Genomic DNA, 27,149 nt, shown 5'->3' on the forward strand with positions numbered 1-27,149 from the left:
TATTAGTGTATGGAAACACAACAGATTTTTATATATTGATTTTTGTATCCTGCAACTTTACTGAATTTATTGGTTCTGTTTCTATGTGTAATATCACACCATCTGCAAACAGTTACAGTTTTACTTCTCTCTGATTTGGATGCACTTCTTTTTCTTGTTTAATTGTTCTTTTTCCTGATATTAGAGGAAAAGCTTTCAGTTTTTCACTAGTGGGTATGATGTTAGTTGTGGATCTGTCATATATGGCCTCTATTATGTTGAGGTACATTCCCTCTATACCCACTTTGTTGAGAGATTTTATCATTAATGGATGTTGAATTTTGTCAGATGCTTTTTCTGCATCTTTTGAACCATCCTTGCATCCCTGGAATAAATCCCACTTTCAAGGTACTGTTGAATATGATTTTCTACATGTAATTTAAATATGAATACGATTTGAGTATTTTTGCATCTATATTCATCGGAGATATTGGTCTGTAATTTTCTTTTCGTTTGTTGTCCTTGTCTTGTTTTGGTAGCAGAGTAATGCTGGCCTCAGAAAATAAGTTTGGAATAGTTCCCTCCTCTTCTTTTTTTGGAAGAGTTTGAGAAGGATTGCTATTAATAAGTCTTCAAATGTTTGGTAGCATTCACCAGTGAAGCCATCTGGCCCTGTAGTTTTGTTTATTGGAACGCTTTTGATTACTGATTGAAACTCCTTAGTAGTAATCTCTTATGATCCTTTGTATATCTGTGGTATCAGTGGTAACATCTCTTCTTTCGCTTCTGATTTTATTCGAGCCCTCTCATCTTTTTTTCTTGGTGAGTCTAACTAAGGGTTGTCAATTTTATCTTTAAAAAAACCAGCTCTTAGTCTCATTGATATTTTGTCTTTTTATTCTCTATTTCATTTAAATACCTTTTGTTTCTAATCATAAGACATGGAAGTCAGGCGTATTGGTTAGAAATAATTCCTAAAATATGGGAACATACAAACAAACACATGCAGAAAAACTATCGTTAATGTTGAGATGTCTATATTTTGAGAGACTTTCTTCTACTATCAGGGGAATATATCCCTGTGCTCTACTCTTTCCACTCAATAATATATACATTTTTTTTCACTCCAACTGATAAAAATCACTGTCATCAATTTTGATGGCTTTAGAGGTTTCTACTTTATGGATACATCCTTATTTAACAAATCTCTGATGAATGACCATTTAGGTTATTCTAATTTGTCACTAACATCTTTGGACACCTGTCTGAGAGGCAGTTTCCTTAACAGAGAAGAGGACAAAAGGGAGTCCCTTTGACAGGGAGAGCCTGAGTCCCATCCGTGTTTTACCTGGAAAGCCCTGATGGTGTAACCACTATAATGTAGTATCTGCACCACCCATTGCCTAGTGCTGTGGGCAAATGATGAGGGTAGAGCCAAAAGCTGGGCTCCCAGCTCGAAGTTCTCCCCTCTCCACCCCCTTTGTCCAACTGGCCATCCAGCTTAATGTTCTGTTCTCAGCTTTCAAACATCCCCAGAAGCAAAATTTCTTACCACATTTTCTCAAATCACTCACCAGGTCTGCATTCCTTTATTCTGAAACCATTTGCCAAGAACCATCCATATTTGCTTTTTTTTTTTTAACATTTTATTTATTTATTTGACAGAGAGGGAACACAAGCAGAGGGAGAGGGAGAAGCAGGCTTCCCGCGGAGCAGGGAGCCCAATGCAGGGCTCGATCCCAGGGTCCTGGGATCATGACCTGAGCCAAAGGCAGACGTCCAACAACTGAGCCACCCAGGAGCCCCCATATTTGTTTTTTTTGTCCTACGTGACAAAGTTAAATAAGCCACCATGGTTCTGTTCTGTTCACTGGCTGTCCTACATGCTGTACAAGCTCCAGTCTCCATCACTCAGAACCCACCAACTTTGTCCCCAGTCCAGAGGGACACACCTAGAGGCCAAGTAAACTACTTTCTTTGCTCCCCCTTCCTCCCCTCTCTAGTAACATCTCATCTGAGGAAGCTCAAGTCTCTTTCCTAGGGCCTATGGAGGGTCCAAGCTTTCTGATTACAATGTGGGAAAATATTCTACCAAGTGGAACAGCAAGGTTTTTTGCTAAAGGAGATGGAAAAAATAACTCCACAGTTTAAGAGAAAAGATGATGTACATAAAGGAGAAGGGCCCAATCTCAGGCAACTTTCTAGCAACAGAACTGATCACTGGTATACCTAAACTTGGGTGCTAAGGTCAAGTGAGTCAGTGGGAAAACAGTCTAAGAAGGCTGCTTGGGGTGCTGTGGTTGGTTTGGGGCTATACAGCCAGAGAAAGGGGTATAGGCGGCCAGACCTGCTATGCTTGAGCCAAGGCATGGAGGTGGCATTTGGCCCAGGCTGACTGTCCAAGACTATGAAGTGGCAAGTGGGATGAGGTTATAGGAGTATGGAAGAGCAAGGACATAGATGGTCTCCAATGCCAGGTCTTGCTGATTGTGACAAGGAGCCTCAGTGTGATACACTACCCAGCCACTCCATCTTCCAGTCTCTCTGGCCCTTGTGTGGTTCTGAGTGGTGGGAAAGTCTTCGGCTCCAGTAACTGTGCTTCCAAACCTGTGTGTCTGTCCTCCAGCTATGACCACGAGGGCCGCCTGACCAATGTGACACGCCCTACGGGGGTGGTGACCAGTCTGCACCGGGAAATGGAGAAATCCATCACCATTGACATTGAGAACTCCAACCGTGATGATGATGTCACCGTCATTACCAATCTGTCTTCAGTGGAGGCCTCCTACACAGTGGTACAAGGTAAGCCCCCTGCCCACTAAACTCACCCATGGACCCCAGCCTAAGCCTGGGAGGACTTCCAGAGACTGGGAATACCCATTAGCTTGTTATTTTAGTCAAGTGTCCACAGCAAACAAATTCTACAAGAGGTCAGTCTTGTAGAAAATGACTTAATCAGATTCAAGAGAATGTCATCTATACTAAATGAAATGTCTAGAGCTTTGGGAATGTCTACATACTTATCTGAAAATGTCAGTTGTCATCCCCACTCACTCTTACCTCTCCATCATCAGCACTCCCCACCAACCCAACACATATAGGTACCTTCTCCAAGGCTCTTTATCCTTTTGGGTTCATCTCTTCCTTTTTTGACCCCATTCTGATTCTTCTTCCAAGCACTTGTTTGTTGAATTGATTGTCCTGGAATCAGAGCCCTTTAGCAATCTCTTGCCAAGACCGGGATCTCAAAGGTTTCTGACCACCCCATAGTTACTAGTGCTGTTTGACATGACACACAGTCCAGGACAAGCACAGGAGCTGGCAAGAAAAGGAATTGTGCAGATTAATTTTTCTTTAATGTCAGTGGGCTAGCCCATTGTCAGAGGATAAAAGTGTCCTCTCAGTAGATAAATGGTGATATTTCTGGACTATTATCCCACGACAGAGCCTGTTTCAATGACTCTATTTCTGCTCTGCCAAATGATTAATGATGTAGATTCTGTCTTTCTGCATGATGGCTACAGTTTCAGGAGTGACAGATACACATTTGCTCACTATCCCAAAAGCCAGCGTCTCAGAAGCCAGCCAAGTGGACTCCTTTGCCCAAATAATCAGGAAGCAATATATCTGTAAAAGGAGTTTCAGACACATTTCCTTCCTGGAACTTTTCGATAAGGAAAAAGGTCACAAGTCTGATTGACTAGTGTAGATTTCCTTTGGGAAGATAAACGCATGTTATCAGCACCCACTAGCTCAGTCTACCTTATGCTGTTTGAATCTCTTCAGAGTTCTCTTGAGTAGAGGTGGCATCATGGTGGAGTCAGCAGCAGAAGCATGAAGGGCAGGAAGGTTGCTTTTTCTCTTGATCTGATCTGTAGCTAGACCATCAACTTCCAGGTTAGATGGTAGGCAAAAGGAAAAAATATATATATTTTATCTTAAATGGGAAAAAAAGACTATGTTAAAGATTAGGGATTTGATTGACACAAATTGTGTAGGCAATAGACATCTTTAAAGGTACTATTAATAGTCTTCAGTGAGTAGAAGAAAAATATCACAGCATAATTATTTCTGGAGTGCCACATATTAATAATGTTTTTCCTTCCATGGATCAGTAGCATCTCTGCTACTCACCTTAACATTGTATGTGTGCTAATTGAAGGCAGCCTTAGACTGACAGCTGCAAAGTACCATGGAAACCTGTAAAAATAGGGGTTCTGTTCTCTTATGACTAACAGAGTGGATAATTTCTTTCCCTATCCCCACCCCCACTTACATTTCTCCAGATCAAGTGCGGAACAGCTACCAGCTCTGTAATAACGGTACCCTGAGGGTGATGTATGCCAATGGGATGGGTGTCAGCTTCCACAGCGAGCCCCACGTCCTAGCGGGCACCATCACCCCCACCATTGGGCGTTGCAACATCTCCCTGCCCATGGAGAATGGCCTCAACTCCATTGAGTGGCGCCTAAGAAAGGAACAGATTAAAGGCAAAGTCACTATCTTTGGCAGGAAGCTCCGGGTAAGTGGTTCCACCCCATCTGTCACCTCTAAGTGGTAGGGGATCCACACTTTCCTCAGGAGCTGAGGAAATTTCCCAGGTCCCAAGCCTTCATTACTCCTTTCTTCCATGGGAAAGACAAGTCTTTCTCTCAGAAGATAGAAGCCATATCCCTTTGGGAAAAAAAGTGTCGGTTTCCTAGGAGAGAAAGAGGTGGGGATTTACCTTATGCTCTAGCTTGGGATAGCTTCAGTCTTCTTGTCACACTTGCCATCTTCTCCCTCGACTTTCACTCTTTGGCCAATTCGACAAAAACTTGGTGTCTACTGTGTGCTGAGTAATGTGATGAATACTGGAAGAACGATAATTTTATAATGTACTCTTTACCCTCAAGGAGTTAACAGTCCAGTAGAATATATAGATGCAGGATAATCCAGTGGGTTAAATGAGCAGAGCATAGGGCCTGGATGGAATCACAGAGGAGGAGATATCACCCAGCCTAAGGTGATCAGGGAAGGCTTCCCAAGAGGAAATCACAAGCAAACCATGGCAGAAAGTTTTAACCAACCGTAGCTTCCCCAGACTAGGCAGCTTATCCACAAAAAACTAACACACGACACTCATTGAGGACTTTCATGATACAAGTTCTATGTTAAATGCTTTACTTATTTTCAACAGCCCCATAGGGATACTTACCTCTGTTTTTCAGATGAGGAAACACAGGTTCTGGGAAGCTACATAACCTGTCCAAAGGCACCATGGCTAGAAAATGGCACAGCCAGGACACAGTCCCAGTTCCATCTTTGTTTCTGGCTCACTTGCTAATATCCTTAACCACCAAGCCCCACAGCTTCTGGATTAAATTCACAGTCATCCAGATAATCTGGGTCCTGCCCTAGTCACTTATCTGGTACTAGGAGGGACTGATTCTTAACATCATGCTAACCCCTTCCCCCATGGCAGGGAATCCTAGGGATCCCAATCCTCATCAAATTCAGCACATATTTACTGAACACCTACTACAAGCCAGCACTGGAGATCAATATGGCACCCCAAGCAAAATCCCTACCTTCCTGCAGCTTACCGTCAGGGGTGGGGAAAGGGACAAGAGGGACAGATAGTACACTAGTAAGTAACTAAAGTAACTGCAGATTAACATGAGTGTTGGGATGAAAGTAAATGGAGCACGGCAGGGTTTAACCACTACTTTGGAATCACACTTGGGTAATAACTTTGGCCTGTTATTGGGTTGAAATCCACCCAGGCTAGGCTACCTCCCGGCAGGGCCAGCCCACTCCATATTAAGATTCTGCCTTTGTCTAGTTGGAGCTTCATTCCTCACATTAGGTTATCAGCAGTCTCCCATGTTTTTCTTCCTGTGCTGGTATCTGCAAAGTTGCAAACGGCAGTATCTTCCTAAAGACAAAAATGAAATGAGATTAGTAGCTAAATCCTTAATGACTGGATTTCAGGGCTGTATAATTGATTTTTGATATGCTGCACTGTAGAACTTGATTATAAGTAGTAATCGTGCTTTTTCTCTAATAAATCAGTTATGCATTTTGACTAAGTTTTCAAAATAAAGATAAATGTGGCCCTAAAATAAAATGGCTATAATCCCAACTCTGAATATTAAAAATCTTAATAATGATACTTGTGGTAATTAGCAGAAGTTAGGCACGCAAGTCTTATAACTGAATTTCTGCCAGGGTTAGATTTGCTGGCATCATGTTTATGCAAATCAAAACACAGCTTTATCTATCAACACCTCAACATTTAATTGTCTGGTGTTAGTTCCTGTAACAATAATCACATATCCATTTAGCTCTCTTAAATGAAAATCACTATGAGATTATAACAGGTTGAGTGGACTGAAAATGTAATTTGAAAATGAGGGAGAAAGCCTGGAATTTATTTGCATCTCATTTATTTTAATTCAATTCATAAATTGTTTAGTGAATGAAATAAAAGCAACTCCTGGAAATTGCAGGGGAGCAATTGGAAGAAGGTGTAAAAGAAAGGTGGAGCGTGCTGTGGATGAAGAGAACCAGGGAGTGTCCTTTTAGTCAGGTTCTTTGTGAGCCCAGCGCAGGGAAGTTTGCAGCCCCTAAACCATGGGTACCTGTGGGTCCGCATAAGGCAAGCAGGCTCTTCTCTCCTCAACTCCAGTGCTGACATTTCTTTTCCCTCTATCTTGACTTCCATTGTCAAATGGGGCCATGAAATTTTTCGTTCATTCCTTAGGGGAATGCTACATTTTACAACTGTCATCATTTTCCTGTGTATAACTAACTTGTTTTTTGGTTTGTTTTTTTTTAATTTTCTCTTGGATTTAAGTCTCCTCTGTATTTGGGCTGCAAATTAAACCAATATTATACATTTTTTTTTAAAAAACGTGTTTGCTAAGTGCCAACTCTATGCCAAGCACTATGGAGTGAGTAGACTAGAGAGAGAGAAAGAAAACTAAATGCTTGCCAGCATGGAGAAGACAATGTGAATCATGTGGTGTAAGCTGTAACAGAGGCAATGTTACAAGGAAAGCGATAGTGGGTTGTGTCAGGAGAGATAACAAATAAGCCCTACAATCTCAGGAGCTTTCCACATCACAGTGCAAATAAGGCAGGCGGCTCATCCTCATGGTGACTCACTGCGGTTGCTGTCTTGCGATCCCACCACAGTAGGCAGATGACCTCTAAAGTTGCTCTGGAAGGACAAGGGGGCTGAGCGAGCAGAGCTCAGCATGACCTGCATCACTTCAACTGAACCGCAAGACAGCCCAGGAGACGTTGTCTTTCTGAGTGCCTAAGGAAAAAATAAATGAAAGAGTTGGTGAATACATAGCAGGGTCTCTGCCACCTTGATCAGGAAGAGCTTCACAGAAGAGTTGGAATCGGTTCTGAAGAGCAGTAGGAATTAGCCTGGCAAAGATATGGCGAAGGGGTGATCAGAAGTGTTGCCTGTGAAGCAACAGAGAGATCAAAAAGGGGAAGAGCATTTCAGGAAACCTTAACCAGTTGGGCCAGAGGGAAGGCGAATGTGTTACACTGTGGTACAGAAAAAGAATGCATCAGCCAAAGGCAGCACATGGAAAGGAATATTTGGCTAGGCTGCCATTTATCCAGAGGACAGTGGGGAGGGTTTCCAGGGTTTAATTTTAGCAGAGTGATGTGTTGGGATGTGTAGTCTTAGAAACACCTCTCAGGCTTCCTCAGGTGTGGAGGAAGATAGATTAGAAGGGCACAAGACAGGGGGAGAGGGACAGCCCAGAAGCAATTGCAGTAATCCAAAGAACTAAATCACTAACAGTAAAGAGAGAAAGAAGAGGGAGGGAGGGGTCTGAGAGATACCTTAGCACACACAATTAAGAGGATTTGACAAGTAGCAGGGTTGCTGTATCAGGCTCTCCTTTTGAGGCTCCCTCCCCACAATCATATGGACTGGGAAACCAAGTGGCTGTCTAGGCTCTGCGAAGGAGAAAGGCTAGGGACTGAACCCCAAGACAGACATGTGACATTCTGGCAGCCCCAGCCCTGCCTCTTGGAATGGGGAAAAAAATGTTGCTCCTCCATGAAAAGCAGGGAATTTGCAGAGAATCTGTGGTGCAGCAACAGGGAATATCGAGCCTTGAAACAAGCCGACTTACCTCTCCCAGGGACCATCAAGCTTCTAGGAGTCTGGCCAGTTGAGCGATGTGAGGACCCAAGGCTGAGTTTCCCTAGAATTCAGAAGAAACCAAAAATTCCAATGAAACTACCAGGATAGACCAGTTTCCCAGTGAAATTCTAAACCTTCTTCCAGCAACCCAGTCGGAAGGAATGTGTCGGCAGCATTTCCATATAGGCTAGTGAAATGTAAGATGGCGGACGGATAGACCATCAAAGAGCCACATCCTTCCACCAAAAGCTTTATGATGCTTTGGCAAAATTTAGAGTATTAGTCCCTTCTTCCCAGCCCAAACTCAATGTGAGAATAATTTTCATTATGTCTCCCAAGGACGTCTCAAGGAATTTCATTTGAAAGAGTCTTTTCCACTCCTCTCCTTTCTCTGTTCTCTCTGGCCTTTCAAAAACACATGAAACAGTTGCATCAGGGCATCTGTAAGCTCCATGAGCACAGGAACCACTTCACCACTCTATCCCTGGTGACAAGTGCCATGTGATAGGCACTCAGACAACACGTAAGCAGGGAAGAGGGGATGACCATGCCTCTTTAAGGCTGCTCCTCACAAGGTACATGTGTGTGTGTGAATTCCTCCCCCAAAACTCACCCAAAGCAGGCATGAGTTCACAAACACATTTCCCCAGTATCTGTCAGGAATCTTTCCACTGCAAAACACAGGAAGCCCACTCAGACTAGCATAATAAGAAAGGGCATTCATTTTCTTGCCTAATGGGCCCCCACAAGCCCAAATGATGTCATCAGGCTGACACCTCTTTCTTTTTCTCTTTCTCATGGTCCCCTTCCATCCCCCAGGATTACTTCTCTTGGCAGTTGGCCTAATTTTCCCCCACAGTAGACCAGTGACCTCGTCACACGGGGGAGTCAGGCAGAGTTGGCCAAAGATGACTTCAGGCTGACATCAGCTTAGCTTAGTGAACCCAGAAAAACGGATCTCCCACATCACTTACATTAAAAAAAAAAAAAAAGAAAAAAACCCAGGTGACCAACTTGGTACAGATGCAGATCTATGATTGGCCAGTACAAGGTCACATGGGAACGCATGTATCTTATGTTGGACATCTCAGTAAAACCACCTAAACAGGGGAAACCTTAAAGAAAGGGGGTGCTGCACCCAAAGAAGGAAGGAGTAGGTTAAATCACTCACTCTCTCTCTCGCTCTCACACACACACACCCCAGATATATTCTATATCCTCCATCCCTCCAGAGCCTAAGGCAAACTCCTGGCCCTGAGGCTCTGTTCATATATCATCCCCCACCCCCAACCTTCCCCATCAGCAAGTCTTTTTTCTAGATTTTTTGGAAGAGAGAACAGAAACCAACCTCTTCTACTGAGATTTAAAACTCCTGCTCTTTCCTGAAATGGATTCAGTGCATGATTCTCTCTGAAAAGGAAGCAGACAACCACCCTCAGGAGGATGTTTCCTCCTGATTACGATTTACATAGAGGTTGCAGAGCAAAAAACAACTACATGTGTAGGTAGCAGAACAAAAGAAAAATCACTTCCAAGATCATCTTCCCATCATGATATTAGTATTAGTGTCCTTCCCAAGAAAAGGTGGGAGTTAGTAATTTTCTTGGGGCTTCCATATGATTAATAGGACATTGCAATTACACATTGGCTTATGTTAGTTTTACCTTTGTGGCAAATGACAGTGACACAGGAGCGAGGTGGGAGGCAGCTGTTCATGCAAACACATGCATGTAAACTCAGTTCTGCATGGAGCCCACTCAAATAGCTCTGCTAATATTCACAGTTACCATGAAAGCCTGAATTTTACCAGCCCCTTCCTGCCAGTGCTTTCCTTCTGCACCAATATTTTATATTTCAAACATCTATATGTTGGCAGTGTATGAGGCACTCAGTATATAATGGCGAACAAAACAGACAAGACTCAGTGTTATTGTGAGCAGTGCTTGGGCAGACAGGACTTGTGATAAATTTAATATTGGCTTAAATAATATACAATTAGAAGGGCAAGCCTCTGCAAACACATTAAACAATGTATTCCCCAGGCAAGTATTACTTTTGGCTGACTTGCTATTTTGGAAGGTGTGGTGGAAAAGTGGAAAGACCCTCATGCCATAGCAAAGGGAAACAGATAATAATCAAATAAATGAACAAATAATATAAAGAAATTGTGCTGGGTGCCACGAAGAAAAATACAGGGTGCAGGTAAGAGGGAATATTTGATTCAGGTTAGGCCACTCTAAGAAAATGACATATGATCTGAGAACTGAAGAGTAGGAATTTTCCAGGCATGGGATGGGAAGCAAGCCTCCTATGCTAGTGGATTAGCATGTGCAAATGCCCTGAAGCAGATGAAACTGTTGCTTATGTCCTGAGCAGGAGGAGAGCTAGTGTGGCTGAAGCAGACTAGCTGGGGGCAAGGTCAAGGAGACAGGCCCTTAGTGACCCTGGTAAGGATCTTAGAAATATACAACTCCTCCCCAGATGGACACATTGGTGGATGAAAAGGACCATTCATCTGTAGACTAGACTATCTACCTTCCTTCTTAGAGGCTAGGAGATACGCAACATACTCGGATTCTGGAAAGTTCAGATTGAGAGGTGACAAGTACAAGCCTATTCAGGTCATCCAGGCTGAGCCTACATACCAGGTGCCTCTCTTCTCTGCTATATCTGTACCAACAGACCACCCACATCTACTAGAATATTCCCACAACATCTGAAATGAAGTTCTCTGCCTGTGCGGAGCCTTTGCTTACTACTCTAGCTTTCACTTGCTGACTTCCCCACCTCGAATATTCTCCCCAACTCTTTTCTTGCCCTCCCCTGTAAAGTCTTAGTCATCCTCCAAGCTCCCACTGAGGCAGCACGTCCTCTGGTCCTTGTGAGCCCAGTTTTAAGTGTCCCGCCTCCTTCCCATAGTTCCTTCCCTGTGTTTACTCTCATTATAGCAGTAATGTTTTCATGGTTGGCTCACGTGTCTTTACCCTCCTCTGACACCCATAAGTTCAATGAGAGAAAAGACCATAAATGTCTTGTTCTATCTTGAGTGATCACAGTAACAAGCACATAGTAGGTGCTCAGTAAATATTTAGTGAATCAATGAATGAATGGGATTTTAAGTTGACATCATGAAAATCCACTTTCTCTAACCTCTATTAATTCCAGGTTTTGGGGGAGCCTCCCAGAATGACTCTAATGGCTCTTTGGAATGAAGCCTTTTAGTTATTTGGAGATCACAGCTGTCCTAGTCACATTTTCTCTTTCTAGTTTTCCCCATTAGAACCTTAGATCATCAGAGTTGCCATGGTTCTTATAGTGGGTTTGATTCAACCCCCTTATTCACAATTGTTTGCTGAGTACCAAGCACTTTGGAAAATAATATGGACACTAAGAAAAATAAAGTCCCTGCCCACCAGAAGCTCACAGGCCATTACAGATAAGGGAACTGAGGCATTAAAGGTGAAAGACTGCTTTGCAGTGACAAAGCTAATCAGTGTCAAAACTGCAACTCAAATTCAGGTCTTTCCACCTTTCTACCTCACCATCATCCAAAACAGCAAGTCATCCAAAAAATACTGTTTGCTTAGGGAATACATTATTTAATGTGTTTGCAGAGGCTTACCCTTCTAATTATGCATTATTTAAGCTAATATTAAATTTATAGCATGTTGTTTTGTCTGCACAAGCACTGATCCCAATGTAGCATTGAGTCTTGTTGTATGGCAACTGGGGAGAGCTGCTTTATAAATCCCAGAGGACTGACCCACAAAGGAAATGAAGATGTCCTCTAGGCCTGGCTTTCTCTCTGGGTAGGTGAATACCTAAACTTTCTGAGGCAGGAATTCAGCTCTCAAATGTCTCCAGCCATGGAAAATCTCATGCCCTCCCTCACTCACCTTTTTGGGGTTTCCCAAAACATGACAGGCAAAGTATTCCTCTGTAATCTAACTGAAACCTCTCCTGCTGTACTACAATGCCTTTTCCTGGAGGGGATCCAGCCCAGTGTTAATTTCCTCCTTCATGTTTCTCAAATCACCAGCTCCCATCATTGCCCCTCGAGCTAAGTTAGAGTCACTGGTTATGGGCCCAGCAGGGCCATTTTGACAACAGCGTTTCCTTTTCTTGGGGTTTTTTACGAGCCTCCTTGTGACAGGCGTATACTTGGTGAGATCAAAACATTCTGGGGGGAGATTCCACAGGGGAAACTACTTCCCAAAGTCTGCCCTCTGCAAAAATAAAAACCATGCTAAATAGCTGAGTTTTATTAACTGGGGAAGCCAGGCTGAGGAAAATGCCCGATAATTAAAAATAATGGCTTCCTTACAAACACAAAATTGTATTAATTTAAAAATTGGTTTCTTTATCACTGAGTACCTACCAAGCCGGCTGGGAAGGGAATTGTGCTGATCCTGGCAGTGAAAATAACTCAAAATAACTTTTATGTTCTCCAGGAAGCCTCAAGGTTAATTTAAATATTGTTAGATGGGTAATTTAATTCAGAATAAGAGAACACTGGCTAAATTAAAGCTCCTGCACACTCTCAACTGGGGGCAGATGCCCATGAAGGACTGAGCATGCCTGTCCAACCCTCCAACATCCCACACCCCACAGCTGAGGCACCTCCTCTTCACAAATGGCACCCTCATAATTAAAGATCCTTGATTAGGTTACACAACAGGCCTGAACTTCTTGGCTCAGCTGCCAGTAAATTTATCACATTTAATTATTAGAAGAATTGGGAATTTTTATAGAAATTATACATTTCAGAAGTTAACTCAAAGTGATGTGACCAAGATGGTGACCTAAGTCGTTCCTGGCTTTGTTCCCCCTCACAAGGATAACAACTACTGATGGACAAGACACCACAGAGGCAATCCTAGAACATGGGGGTGAGGCTGAAGTTCTCCCCTGAACACAAAGACCAGGACAGACTGGAATAGAAGTCTAAGAGGAACAGCTACACACTGACCACATTGTCCCCCTGCCAGGCCAGTGTTGTACTATGCAAAGAGGTCTCCTCTGAGCCTTGAAGGGAATCCAGAAGAGACATCCAGCACCCCCTACACACACACACACACATACACAGCATTGTGGGTTACTTTGTGAAAGCCCCTACTCTGGTCTTGCCCCACATTGATTATAGGAGAATCTGCAGGGCTTGACCCCTAGGAAACTGATTGTGATAGAGAAAGAAGGAGAGGCTTTCAACAGCCAGCACACGGATCTTGACAGACCAAGTTCCTACCCACAGAGCCCAAATAGTACTCCCAACCAGCACCTCATCTGCAAAACCAAGTTGTTGGTGCAGTCTGACCATGGAACTCAGCAGGGTGTAAATCTGCCTGATTCAGGTCCGCAAATGAAGAGTTTCACTGGCCCTGGAGCCCCTGCCCAGACAGGGGAACTGAACCATAACCCCATGCACTGCTGAGTGTGGCTCCCAGCCCAATCTGACTGGAAGGGCTGGTGGGAACACCTGGAATCTGAATATCTCAGTAATGACAAGCTGACAGGAAGTCAGAGCCAATCGCCCCCAGAGCAAAACCAGTACCAGACAGGGAGGCTTCCCCTGCTAGGCCCATACAAGAGGAGTTAGTTCACAGCCCCACTCACTGTTTAGTATAGCTCCTGGCCACTCCCGAGCAGAAAGCCCATTCAAAAAATTTTGTAGGTTCTCGGAGTGGGCCCTCCCAGGTACCCAGGCAAAGGAGCTGAATCAAAGCCACACCCACTACTGAGTGTGACTCCCCACCCTGACTGGCCAGAAGGACTGGTGGGAATGCCTGGAGGTTACATACCTCCTCAAGCTCCAGCTAAGAGGCAGGCACACAAGCTGACAGCCTACAGAGCAAAGCCGTTGGCCCTATTCAGGCAGGGAACTTGGAGCAAGCATCACCTTGAGTCAAGACCGCAAAGAGCCTTACAAGCTTTGGAACTAGTTCTGCTGCACCTGGACAAGGAAATTAATTCATAGCCCTGCTTATTGCTGAATACAGCCTTCAGCCTGCCCTACCAAGGCACCTAACCAGAGCACACAGGAAGCTGCATAGCCCTTCTTACAATGGCACTTGAAAAGAAGGCACAGTCCCGGCTTTCCTCATCTGCAGAACAAAAAGAGTGGCCCCATCTAGACGGGGAATTCAGTGCAAACTTTTCCCTGATCTGAGTCTCTAAACAACAAGCTGTGAAGGACCTAGATGCTATCTTGCTGCCCTTCCAGGGCAGAGAAGCTAATTCATACCCCCATCTCTGGCTGAATATAGTATCCAGTCCCAACAGTCTAGTAAGCCTGACCAGAGAACTGAGAAACCACGGAGCCCATCCTATAGCCTCAACTGGGCAAAGAACCAAGCCAGTAGTCCACTCCAACTGTTCTCAACCAGCAGCACACTCCCTCACCCCCGACCTCAAAGCTCAGGCAGTTGCCTTGCCCAGAAATTAACCCTGAAGCAAGACGTACCTGCCCAAGGACATTACCAGCAGGCACATCCAGAAACCCAAACTGGGCTGACTAGGGAAGAACTGTCTATATCAAAGCAAATCTTTAAAGTCTTGAAGAGACTAACTCAAATGTGCAGATACAAATGTAAGGAATCGAGGTTCACAATAAATCAGGTAAATATGGCACCACCAAAGGAAACTAATAAAGTTCCAATAGCTGACCCTAAAGAAATGGATATGTATTGACTGTCAAAGAATTAAGAATAGTCCTCTTGAAGTTTAGAGAACTACAAGAACACCCAAATAACTGAACAAAATTAGGAAAATAGTGCATGAACAAAATGAGAAGTTCAACAAAGAAATAGAAATCATTAAAAAAAAAAAATCCTAGACCTGAAAAATACAGTGACTGAAGAATTCAGTAGAGTGCTTCAAAAATAGACTTGACCATGCAGAAGAATCAATAACCTGGAAGATAGGACATTTGAAATTGCCCAGTCAGAGGAGTAAAAAGAAAAAAGAATGAAAAAGAGTTTACAGAATTTATGGGATATATTCAAAAGAAACAATATCTGTATTAGGGGAATTCCAGAAGGAGAAGACAAAGAGAAAGGGAAAGTAGACTTAAAGCAATAATGGCTGAAACCTTCTCAAACCTGGGGAGAGAAATGGACATCCATGAGGCCCAAAGGCTCCCAAATACTTGACCTTGAATAGGCCAACACCAAGACGCATTATAATTAAATTGTCAAAAGTCAAAGACATGGAAGTGCCTGTCTGGCTCAGTTGATACAGCATTCAACTCTTGATCTTGGGGTCATGAGTTTGAGCCCCATGCTGGGTTTAGAGATTACTTAAAAAAAAAAATCGAAGACAAAGAATTTTGAGAGCAGGAAGAAAAAAGAAGTTACACTCAAGGGAATAAGACTTTCCTGAACAAACAAAAGCTGAGAAAATTCATCATCACTATATCTGCCTTATGAAAAATGATAAGGGGAGTTCTTTAAATGGAAATAAAAGGATGTTAATTAACATCATTAAAAAAGAGAGAGAGAGAGAGAGACGGGTGCCTGGCTGGCTCAGGGTGTGGTGCATGCAACTCTTGATATTGGAGTTGCAGGTTCAAGCCCCAAGTTGGGTGTAGAGATTACTTAAAAATAAAATTTAAAAAAAGAAGAAAGCATAAAACTCCTTTTAATGGTAAATATGTAGTCAATGTTAGATTCTATAATATGTTAATGGTGGTATGGAATTCACAACTCTATAAGTTAAAAAACATATGTAGTAAAAATACCAATAACTACAATAATCTATTATTAGTTACATAATATAAAATATGAAAACTATAATATCAATAACCTGAAATGTGAGAAAGAGGAGAAGTGTAAAGTCTAGGAATTCTATTAAGATTAAGTTGGTATCAGTTTAAAATACAGTATAATACTTTGAAGATAATTTATGTAAACCTCATGGTAACCACATAAGAACATATTAAAGAAGTCTAAGCATACTGATACCAAAAGACATTTAAAAACAAACAAAAAAGCAGTATAAGAAACAATGGCTCTACAAACAGCTAGAAAACAGTATTTTAAATGGCAAGTCCTATAAATAATTACTTTAAGCATAAACACATCAAATTCTCCGATGAAAAGTCATAGAATGGCAGAATGGATAAAAAACAAAATTCAGTAATATCCTGCCTACAGAAGACTCATTTTAGGCTTAAAGATACATACACATTAAGATTGAAGAGATGGAAAAAAGATTTCAAGCATTTAGCAATAACAACAACAGAGGAATACCTATACTTCTATCAGACAAAATAGACTTTAAAAATGGTAAAAAGAGACAAAGTAGATCATTATATAGTAATAAAGGAGTCAATCCAGCAAGAAGATTTAACAATTATAAATATTTACCCAACACTGGAACACCTAAATATATAAAAGAAAAACTAACAGAACTAAAAGAAGAAATAAACAGCAATACAATAATAGTTGGGGACTCTAATACCCCACTCTCAACAATCATCCAGAGAAGCAAAAAGAAAAGAGCAGATTTGAACAACACTATTACCAAACAGACCTAACAGACATATACAGAACCTTCTATCCAACAAGAGCAGAATACATATTCTTCTCAAGTGCACATGGAACATTTTTTTTTTTTTGATAGACCATACATTGGGCCACAAAACAGGTCTTAGAAAAGTCAAGATTGGGGCACCTGAGTGGCTTAGTCCATTAAGCATCTGACTTTGGCTCAGGTCATGATCTGAGGGTTCTGGGATCAAGCCCTGCATCAGGCTCCCTGCTCAGCTGGGGAGTCTGCTTCTCCCTCTCCTTCTGCCCCTATCCCCACTTGTGCTCTCTCTCTCTCAAATAAATAAATTCTTTTTTAAAATTTTATTAAAAAAGAAAATTCAAGATTGAAATCATAGCAGGCATCTCCTCCAACCACAATGGTATAAAACCAGAAATCAATAACTGGAATAAAACTGAAAAATTCACAAATACATGGAGATTTCTGAACAATGAACAAATCAAAGAAGAAATCAAAAGAGAAGTAGAAAGTATCTTGTGTGAAATGAATATGGAAACAAAATATACCAAAACTTAAAAGTGCAGAAGCAGTTTCAATGGAGGAGGTCATAGCAATAAACATTTATCTCAGGAAACAAGAAAAGCGTCATGTAAGAAACCTAACTTTACAACTCAGGGAATGAGAAAAAGAACAAATGAATCCAAAAGTCAGAAGAAAGGAAATAAAGATTAGAGCAGAAACAAGTGAAATACAAAAAAAAAGAAAGCAATGAAATACAGACTAAAAAGAATGTAGAAAAGATCAATGAAAGTAAAAGCTGATTATTTGAAAAGATAAACAAAATTATAAGCCTTTAGTTAGATTCACCAAGAAAAAAAGAGGACTCAAATAAGATTAGAAATCAAAGAGGAGATATTACAACTGATTCAACAGAAATACAAGGGTCATGGGGCTCCTGAGTGACTCAGTGGGTTAAGCGTCTGCCTTCAGCTCAGGTCATGATCCCAGGATCCTGGGATTGAGCCACACATCAGGCTCCTTGTTCACTGGGGAATCTCCTTCTTCCTCTGCCCCTCCCCCTGCTTGTGCTCGCTCACTCTCAAATAAATAAATAAAATCTTTTAAAAAAAGAAATACAAGGATAATACTGTGAACAATTATACACCAATAAATTGGACAACCTAGATGAAATGGATAAATTTCTAGAAACATGCAACCTACCAAAACTGTATCATGAAAAAATAGAAAATATGAGCAGACAGACTGCTACTATGGAGATTCAATCAGTAATCAAAAAAGTCCCAACAAACAAATTCCAGCTTCACTGGTGAATTCTACCAAATATTCAAAGAATTAATACCAATCCTTCTAAAACTCTTCCAAAAATGGAAGAGGAACAAACTCTTCCAAACTCCTTTTATGAGGCCAGCATTACCCTGATACCCAGACCAGACCAGATGAGGACACCACAAGAAAAGAAAATTACAGGCAATATCCCTGATGAACATAGATGTAAACATTCTCAGCAAAATATTAGCAAACCAAATTCAACAATACATTAAAAGGTCATACACCATGAGTAAGTGGGTTTATTTTTTCCAGAGATACAAAGATGTTTTGACATATTGAAATCAGTCATTGTAATACATTATATTAACAAAATTAGGGATAAAAATCATATGATTATCTCAATAGATGCAGAAAAGCATTTAACAAAATTCAACATTTATGATAAGAACTCTCAACCAAGCAGGTATAAAGGGAACATTCTTCAACACAATAAAGGCCATTTATGAAAAGCCCACAGTTAACCCCAAATTCAGTGGTGAAAAGCTGAAAACTCTTCCTCCAAGATCAGGAATAAGACGAAGATGCCCATTCTCACCTCTCTTAATCAACATAGTATTGGAAACCCTAGCCAGAGTAGTTAGGCAAGAAAGAGAGAAAGAGAGGAAGAAAGAAAGAGAAGGAAGAAAGGAAGAAAGAAAGAGAGAGAGAGAGAGAGAAAGAAAGAAAGAAAGAAAGAAAGAAGGAAGAAAAGAGAGAAAGAAAGGGAGGAAGGGAGAGAGAGAGAGAAAGGGAGGAAGGGAGGAAGGAAGGGAAGAAGGGAGAGAGAGAGAAAGGGAGGAAGGGAGGAAGGAAGAGAAAGAAAAAGAAAGAAAGAAAGAATAAATAAATAAATGGCGTCCAAATTGAAAAAGAAGTAAAACTGCTGCTATCTGCAGATGACATAAAATTATATATAGAAAACCTTAAAGAGAGGCACCTGGGTGGCTCAGTCAGTTAAGCATCTGCCTTCGGCTCAGGTCATGATCCCAGGGTCCTGGGGTTTAGTCCTGCATCAGGCTCCCTGTTCTACAGGGAGTCTGCTTCTCCCTCTGCCCCTCCTCCCACTCATTCTCTCAATCTCTCTCTCTCTCAAATAAATAAATAAATAAATAAATAAATAAATAAATAAATAAATAAATAAATAAATAAATAAAAGAAAGAAAGAAAGATTAAAATCCTTAGGAATAAGGGTGCCTGGGTGGCTCAGTCATTAAGCGTCTGCCTTTGGCTCAGGTCGTGATCCCAGGGTCCGGGACTCCCTGCTCAGTGGGGAGTCTGCTTCTCCCTCTCCCACTCCCCCTACTTGTGTTCCCTCTCTCACTGTGTCTCTCTCTGTCAAATAAATAAAATCTTAAAAAATAATAAAATAAATAAAATCATTAGGAATAAATTTAATCAAGGTGGTGAAAGACCTGTACACTGATGCAGCACACTGTGGGACCCCCTGGCCCACGCCAACTCCCACTCCAACAACAGCCATCCTACTTGGGCAGCTCCAGAACCAAGCACGCTGAGACCCCCCACCCAGCCCATGCCTGCTTCAACTCAACTGTCCTAGCAGGATAGCCCTGGCACAGAGCACCCCAGGACCTCCTGATCTGCACCCACTCTAGCTCCAGCCATCCTGCCAGGCACACATAGTTTATGCAGTGGATGTTTCTTCATAAGGCTACTCTTTCAAGATTAGGACAGATGGCTGTTCCACCTAATTCATAAAAAGAAACACACAAAGTCAAACAAAATGAGGAGACAGAGTACTATGTTTTTTAAAAAAAGAACAAGAATATGTTGGCTAATTAAATTTAAATTCAAAAAAAAGAACAAGATAAAACCTCTAGGGTGCGGTGGGGGGTGGGGGGAGACCTAGTGAAAAAGAAATAATTTACTTGATAAAGAGTTCAAAGTAATGGTCATAAAGATGCTCACTAAACTCAGAATAAAAATGGAGGAATACAGTGAGAATTTCAACCAAGAGATAGAAAATGTAAGGAAGTACCAAACAGAAGTCACAAGCTGGAGAATGAAATAACTGAACTGAAAAATACACTAAAGGGTATCGACAGCAGATTAGATAATATAGAACAGATCAGCAACCTGAAAGACACCCAGAAAAGCAAACAGAAAAAAGAATTTTTAAAAATGAGAATAGTTTAAAGGACCTCTAGGACAACATCAAGCATACAGATATTTACATAGGAGTCCGAAAGAAAAGGGAGAAAGGGGCAGAAAATTTATTTGAGGAAATAATGGCTGAAAACTTCCCTAACCTGGGGGAAAAAAAAACAGACATCCAGGCCCAAGAAGAATATAAAGTCCCAAACAAGATGAACCCAAAGAGATCCACACCAAGACATAGTATAATTAAAATGGCAAAAGTTAAAGAGAAAACCTTAAAGGCAGCCAAAGAAAAATTTGTCAGCAGAAACTTTGCAGGCCAGAACAAAGTGATAGGATATATTTAAAGTGCTGAAAGGGAAAAACTTGCAAGCAAGAATACTCTACCTGGCAAGGTTATCATTCAGAACTGAAGGAGAGATAAAGTGTTTCCAGCAAAGCAAAAGCTTATAAAGTTCATCACCACTAAACCAGCCTTATAAGAAATGTTAAAGGGTCTTCTTTAAGCCAAAAAGAAAAGACCATAACAGGAAATAATAAAAAACATGAAAGAAAAAGATCTCACTAGTAAAGGCAAATATATAGTAAAGGCAGTAAATCAGCTACTTAAAAAGTCAGTATGAAGGTTAAGAGACAAAAGTATTATTAAGTAGTTAAGGGATACACAAAAGTAAAATATGTAAAATAAGACATCAAAATATAAAATGTGGGAGAAGGCATAAAAATGTGCTTTTAAAATGTGTTCAGACTTAAACAACTATCAGCTTAAAATAGACATATGTGTGTAAATATGCTATGCATATGTTTAAATATGCTATATATGTATGTAAACCTCATGGTAACCACAAACCAAAAAACACTTTTAGTAAAAAAAATAAAGAGAAAGGAACCCAAATATAACACTAAAGAAAACCATCAAGCCACAAAGGAAGAGACCAAGAGAGGAAGAACTACAAAAACAACAATTAACAAAATGGTAATAAGTAAATACTTATTGATAGTTACTTTAAATATAAATGGACTAAAAGTTCCAATTAAAATACACAGGTGGCTGAATGGATTTAAAAAAAAAAAAAAACCAATACCCATCTATATGCTGCCTACAAGAGACTAATTTCAGACCTAAAGACAAATACAGACTGAAAGTGAAGGGCTGGAAAAAGATACTCTGTATAGATGGAAACAAAAAGAAAACTGGTATAGCAATACTCCTATCAGACAAAATAGACTTTAAAACAAAGACTGTAACAAAAGACAAAAAAAAAAAAAAAGGCATGATGTAATGATACAGGGGACAATCCAAGGATTTAATATCCATAAATATTTATACAGCCAAAATAGGAGCACCTAAATATGTAAAGCAAAAATTAATAGACATAAAAGGAGAAATTGGCAGTAATACAGTAATAGTAGGGAACTTTAATACCCCACTTACATCAATGGATAGATTGTCCAGACAGAAAAGTAATAAGGAAATATTGGTCTTAAATGACACATTAGGCCAGATGGACTTAATAGATATATATAGAATATTTCATCCAAAAAATACAGAATACACATTATTTTTCAAGTGGACATGGAATATTCTCCAAGATAGATCACATGTTGGGCCACAAAACGATTCTCAATGCATTCAAAAAGATTGAAATCATATCAAGCATATTTTCCAACCACAGTGGTATGAAACTAGAAATCATTTACAAGAATAAAACGGGAAAAACACAAACACATGGAAACTAAACATGTTATTACACAACCAGTGGGTCAGTGAAAAAAGGAAATTAAAAATACCTTGAGACAAATAAAAATGGAAACACAATTTCCCAAAATCCATGAGATTCAGCAAGAAACATAGTCCTAAGAGAGAAATTCATAACAATATCGGCGTACCTCAAGAAACAAGAAAAATTCCAAATAAATAATCTAATTTTAAACCTAAAAGAACCAGAGAATAAACAAAAGAAACCCAAAGGTAATGAAGGAAGAAAATAATAAAGATCAGAGCGGAATGAAATATAAACTTAAAAAATAACAAAATATCAATGAAACTAAGATACGGTTCTTTGAAAAGCTAAACAAAATCAATAAACCTTTAGCCAACCTCATTAAGAAAAAAAGAAGGCCCAAATTAAAAAGGAAATGAAAGAAAAGTTACAACTGACACCACAGAAATGCAAAGAATAGTAAGACATTACTGTTAACAGTTATACACTAACAAATTGGACAACCTAGAAGAAATGGATAAATTCCTAGAAACACACATCCTTCCAAGACTGAACCATGGACAAATAGAAAATCTGAATAGATAGATTACAAGTGATGAAATTGAATCCATAATTTAAAATAAAACAAAAACAAAAGTCCAGGACCAGACAATTTTAAAGGTGAATTCACCAAACATTTAAAGAAGAGTTAGTACCTATCCTTCCAAAACCAGTCCAAAAAATTGAAAAGGAAGGAGTTCTTCCAAACTCAATTTATAAGGCCAATGTTACCTTGATACCAAAACCAGAAAAAAGACACCTAAAGTATGTGCTATGGTGAGCGCTGTGAATTGTATAAGACTGATGAATCACAGACCTGTACCCCTGAAACAAATAATACATTATGTGTTAATAAAAAGATTTTTAAGTTAAAAAAGTAAAAAAATAAATAATAAATAAAAATTTTTAAAAAGTTTTTTCCAAGGAATGGGAGTTCAGACAGCACACAGTTAGGAATCCTTGACCGAAGGATTCTGGGATGCAGCCAACTCTGTTTATTACACAAAGGACTGTGGCTTCCTTGCAATAGGAAGTCATGTTCAGGCTCTAATGGACATTCAGGGATCATAGTGCATCCTGCTTCTGCTCACTTCTTCAGGGCATCTTGGCCAAAGACATTGGCCAAAGAAGCATGAAATGGTAGTCTGACCTCCAAAGAAATTTTGTGTAAATAATTTTGTTTAAGTGGTTCCTATCCCACAAAGAATAGTGAAAGGCCTGGGTCCTGTTGTGAAAATAACTAATAAAGATGAATTGTGCTGGTTAAAAAAAAAAGAAAAAAAATACTTCTGATTAACATAGATGTAAAATGCCTCAACAAAATATCACCAAACTAAATTCAACAATACATTAAAAGGATCATAAACCACAATCAGGTAGAATTTATTCCAGGGATGCAAGGATGGTTAAAAATATGCAAATCAAGCAATGTGATATGCCACATTAACAACATGAAGGATAAAAATGATCATCTCAATAGATTCAGAAAAAGAATTTTAATAAAATTCAACATCCATTTATGACAGAAATTCTCAACAAAATAGGTATAGAAGGAATGTACCTCCATATAATAAAGGTCATCTATAACAAACCCACAGCTAACATCACACTCAATGGTGAAAAGCCATTTTTCTTCTAAGATGAGGAACAAAACAAGGCTGCTAACTTTTGCCACTTTTATTCAAAATAGTATTGGAAGTCCAAGCCAGAGCTGTTAGGCAACAGAAAGAAAGAAAATCCAAACTGGAAAGAAAAAGGTAAAACAGTCACTATATGCTGATGTCATGATACTATACATAGAAAAACCTAAAAACTCCACCAAAAAACTATTAGAAAAAATGAATTCAATAAAGTCACAGGATACAAAATTAACACAGAGAAACCAGTTGCATTTCTATACACTAATAACAAGGTATCAGAGAGAAATTAAGAAAATAATCCCATTTACAATTGCATCAAAAAGACTAAAATATCTAGGAATAAATTTAACCAAGGAAGTGAAAGACCTATACTCTGAAAACTGTAAAACACTGATGTAAGAAACTGGAGATGACCCAAATATAAAGATATACCATGCTCATGGATTGGAAGAACTATTAAAATGTCCACACTACCTAATGAAATCCATAGATTCAAAACAATCCCTATCAAAATACCAATAGCATTTTTCACAGAAATAGAACAATCCTAAAATTAGGTGTGGAACCACAAGACCCCAAATAGCCAAAGCAACCTTGAGGAAGAAGAACAAACCTGGAGGTTTCACACCTCCCTGATTTCAAGCTATAATACAAACCTATAGTGATCAAAACGGTATGGTATTGACACAAAAATACACACATAGATCAATGGAACAGGATAGAGAGCCCAGAAATAAACCTGCATTTATATAGTCCATTAATCTATGACAGAGGAGGCAATAATATACAATAAGGAAAAGACAGTCTCTTCAATAAATGGTGTTGGGAAAACTGGACAGCTGCATACAAAATAAGGAAATTAGATCACTTTCTTACACAGACACAAAAAGAAACTCAAAAGGAATGAAAGACCTACATGTGAGACCTGAAACTATAAAACTCCTAAAAGAAAACATAGACAGTAATCTTTTGGACAAGAGCCTTAGCATCATATGTATGGATAGGTCTCCTTAGACAAGGGAAACAAAAGCAAAAATAAACTATTGGGACCACACCAAAATCAAATATTTTGCACAGCAAAGGAAACTATCAACAAAGCAAAAAGGCAACATACTGAATAAGAGAAGATATTTGCTAATGATATGTCCACTAAGGGGTTAATATCCAAAATATATAAAGAACTTATACAATTCAACTCCAAAAAAACCCCAAATAATCCAATTTAAAAATGGGCAGAGGACTTAAAATGACATTTTTCTAAAGAAGACATACAGATGGCCAACAGACACATGAAAGGATGCTCGACATTACTAATAATCAGAGAAACGCAAATCAAAACCAAAATGAGATATCACCAGTCAGAATAACTTGTATCAAAAAGCTAAGAAATAGCAAGTGTTGGCAAGGATGTGGAGAAAAGGGAATTCTTGGGCACTGTTGGTGGGACTGAAAATTGGTGCAACCACTGTGCAAAACAGTATGGTGGTTCCTCAAAATTTTAAAAATAATACCATATGATCCAGTAATTCCACTACTGGATATTTAGCCCAAGAAAACAGAAACACTAATTCAAGAAGATACATGTGCCCCTATATTTATTGCAGCATTATTTATAATAGCCAAGATATGGAAGCAACCCAACTGTCTATTAATAGATGAATGGATAAAGAAGATGTGATAAAGAATATATAGATAGATAGATAGATAGATAGATAGATAGATAGATAGATAGATAGATATATAATGGAATATAGATATGTGTGTGTGTATATATGTATGTATATACTGGACCATAAAAAAGAATGAGATCTTGCCATTTGCAACAACATGGATGGATCTAGAGGGCATTATGCTAAGTGAAATAAGGCATACACATAAGGACAAATACCACAAAATTTCACTTGTATGTGGAATCAAAAAAACCAAACAACCAAGCAGAAACAGATTCATAAATAGAGACCAAACTGGTGGTTGCCAGATGGGAGGGGGTGGGGGTTCAGGGCAAAACAGATGAAGGGGATTAAAAGGTACAAACTTCCATTTATAAAGTAAGTCATGGAGATGAAAAGTATAGCATATGGAATATAGTCAATAATATTGTAATAACATTGTATGGTGACAGATGGTGACTACATTTATCATGATGAGCATTGGGTAATGTTTAGAATTGTTGAATCACTATGTTGTACACCTAAACTAATATTATATGTCAACTTTACTTCAATAATAAAAATTAAAAATAAATAAATTTTTAAAATGAAGTGAAACAGATGTCAGGGAAGTTTGTATCAACATAAAAGTGCCATAATATTAAAAGCATCCTGGAAGGACAGCTACCTTGGAGAGTCTCCTGGACTTAGCCTGAATAAGAAATAAACTTCAGTCATTTTAAGAAAAAAACAAAATATCTAGGAAAACAATTTAACCAAGGAGGTGAAAAACCTTTACTCTGAAAACTGTAAGATTGATGAAAAATTGAAAATGACACAAATAAATGAAAAGATATTCTGTACTCATGGATTGGAAGGATTAATATTGTTAAATATGTCCATACTACACAATGAAATTGACAGATTCAATGCAATCCCAATCAAGCTACCAATGACATTTTTCACAGAACTAGAGCAAAGAATCCTAAAATCTGTATGGAACCACAAAAGACCTTGAAAAAACAAAACAATCTTGAGGGAGAACAAAGCTGGATGTATCACACTCCTTGATTTCAAGATATACTACAAGGCTCAGGTAATCAAAACAGTATGGTACTGGCACAAAAGCAGACACATAGGTCAATAGAATAGAATAGAAAGCTTAGAGAAAAACCCACACATATATGGTCAATTAATCTACAACAAAGGAGGCAAGAATATAAACGTGGAAAAGACCCTCTCTTCAATAAATGGTGCTGGGGAAACTGGACAGCTACATGCAAAAGAATGAAACTACATCACTATCTTATATCATATATAAAAAAAGTCAAAATGGATTAAAGATTCAAAGTGGACTAAGACTCCAAATCTTAAAACTCCTCAAAGAAAACATAGGCAGTAATCTCTTAGACATCAGCCTTAGCAACATATTCATGGATATGTCTCCTCAGGCAAGGGAAACAAAAGCAAAAATAAACTATTGGGACTACACCAAAATAAAAATCTTCTTTTTAAGATTTTAATTTTTTTTAATAATCTCTACACCCAATGTGGGGCTCAAACCACCACCCCAAGATTGAGAATCACATGCTCTACCAACTGAGCCAGTCAAGGTACCCCCAAAATAAAAATTTTTGTACAGCAAAGGAAACCATCAACAAAATGAAAAGGCAACCTACTAAATGGGAGAACATATTTGCAAATCAGACATCTGATAAAGGATTAATATCCAAAATATGTAAAGAGTTTATATAACTTAATATCAAAAAGCAAATAAGCTGATTTAAAAATGGGCAGAGGACTCAAATAGATATTTTCCCAAAAGAGACATACAAGAAGGCCAAGGATGCTTGAAAAGATGCTCAACATCACTAATCATCAGGGAAGGGCTACCGGAACCAATGAGATATCACCTCACAGCTGTCAAATTGACTATTATCAAAAAGACAAAAACATTAAGTATTGGCAAGGATGTAGATAAAAGGGAACCCTTGTGCGCTGTTGGTGGGAATGTAAATTGGTGCAGCCACTA

At 39.4% G+C, this 27,149-nt stretch overlaps 1 protein-coding gene across 1 annotated transcript in view; it reads left to right on the forward strand.

Moving 5' to 3' along the window:
• Nucleotides 1-27,149, forward strand: part of TENM2 (teneurin transmembrane protein 2) — a 1,103,161-nt gene that overhangs the window by 1,051,615 nt on the left and 24,397 nt on the right. Inside the window, exons 25-26 of the mRNA XM_081826284.1 lie at nt 2,606-2,781; nt 4,266-4,501. Of these exons, the coding sequence (XP_081682410.1) occupies nt 2,606-2,781; nt 4,266-4,501 (412 nt within the window). The remainder of the gene's footprint in view (nt 1-2,605; nt 2,782-4,265; nt 4,502-27,149) is intronic.

Source organism: Leptonychotes weddellii, chromosome 7 (assembly GCF_054177405.1).
Source record: "Leptonychotes weddellii isolate Sample4059 chromosome 7, ASM5417740v2, whole genome shotgun sequence".
NCBI classification, from domain to species: domain Eukaryota; kingdom Metazoa; phylum Chordata; class Mammalia; order Carnivora; family Phocidae; genus Leptonychotes; species Leptonychotes weddellii.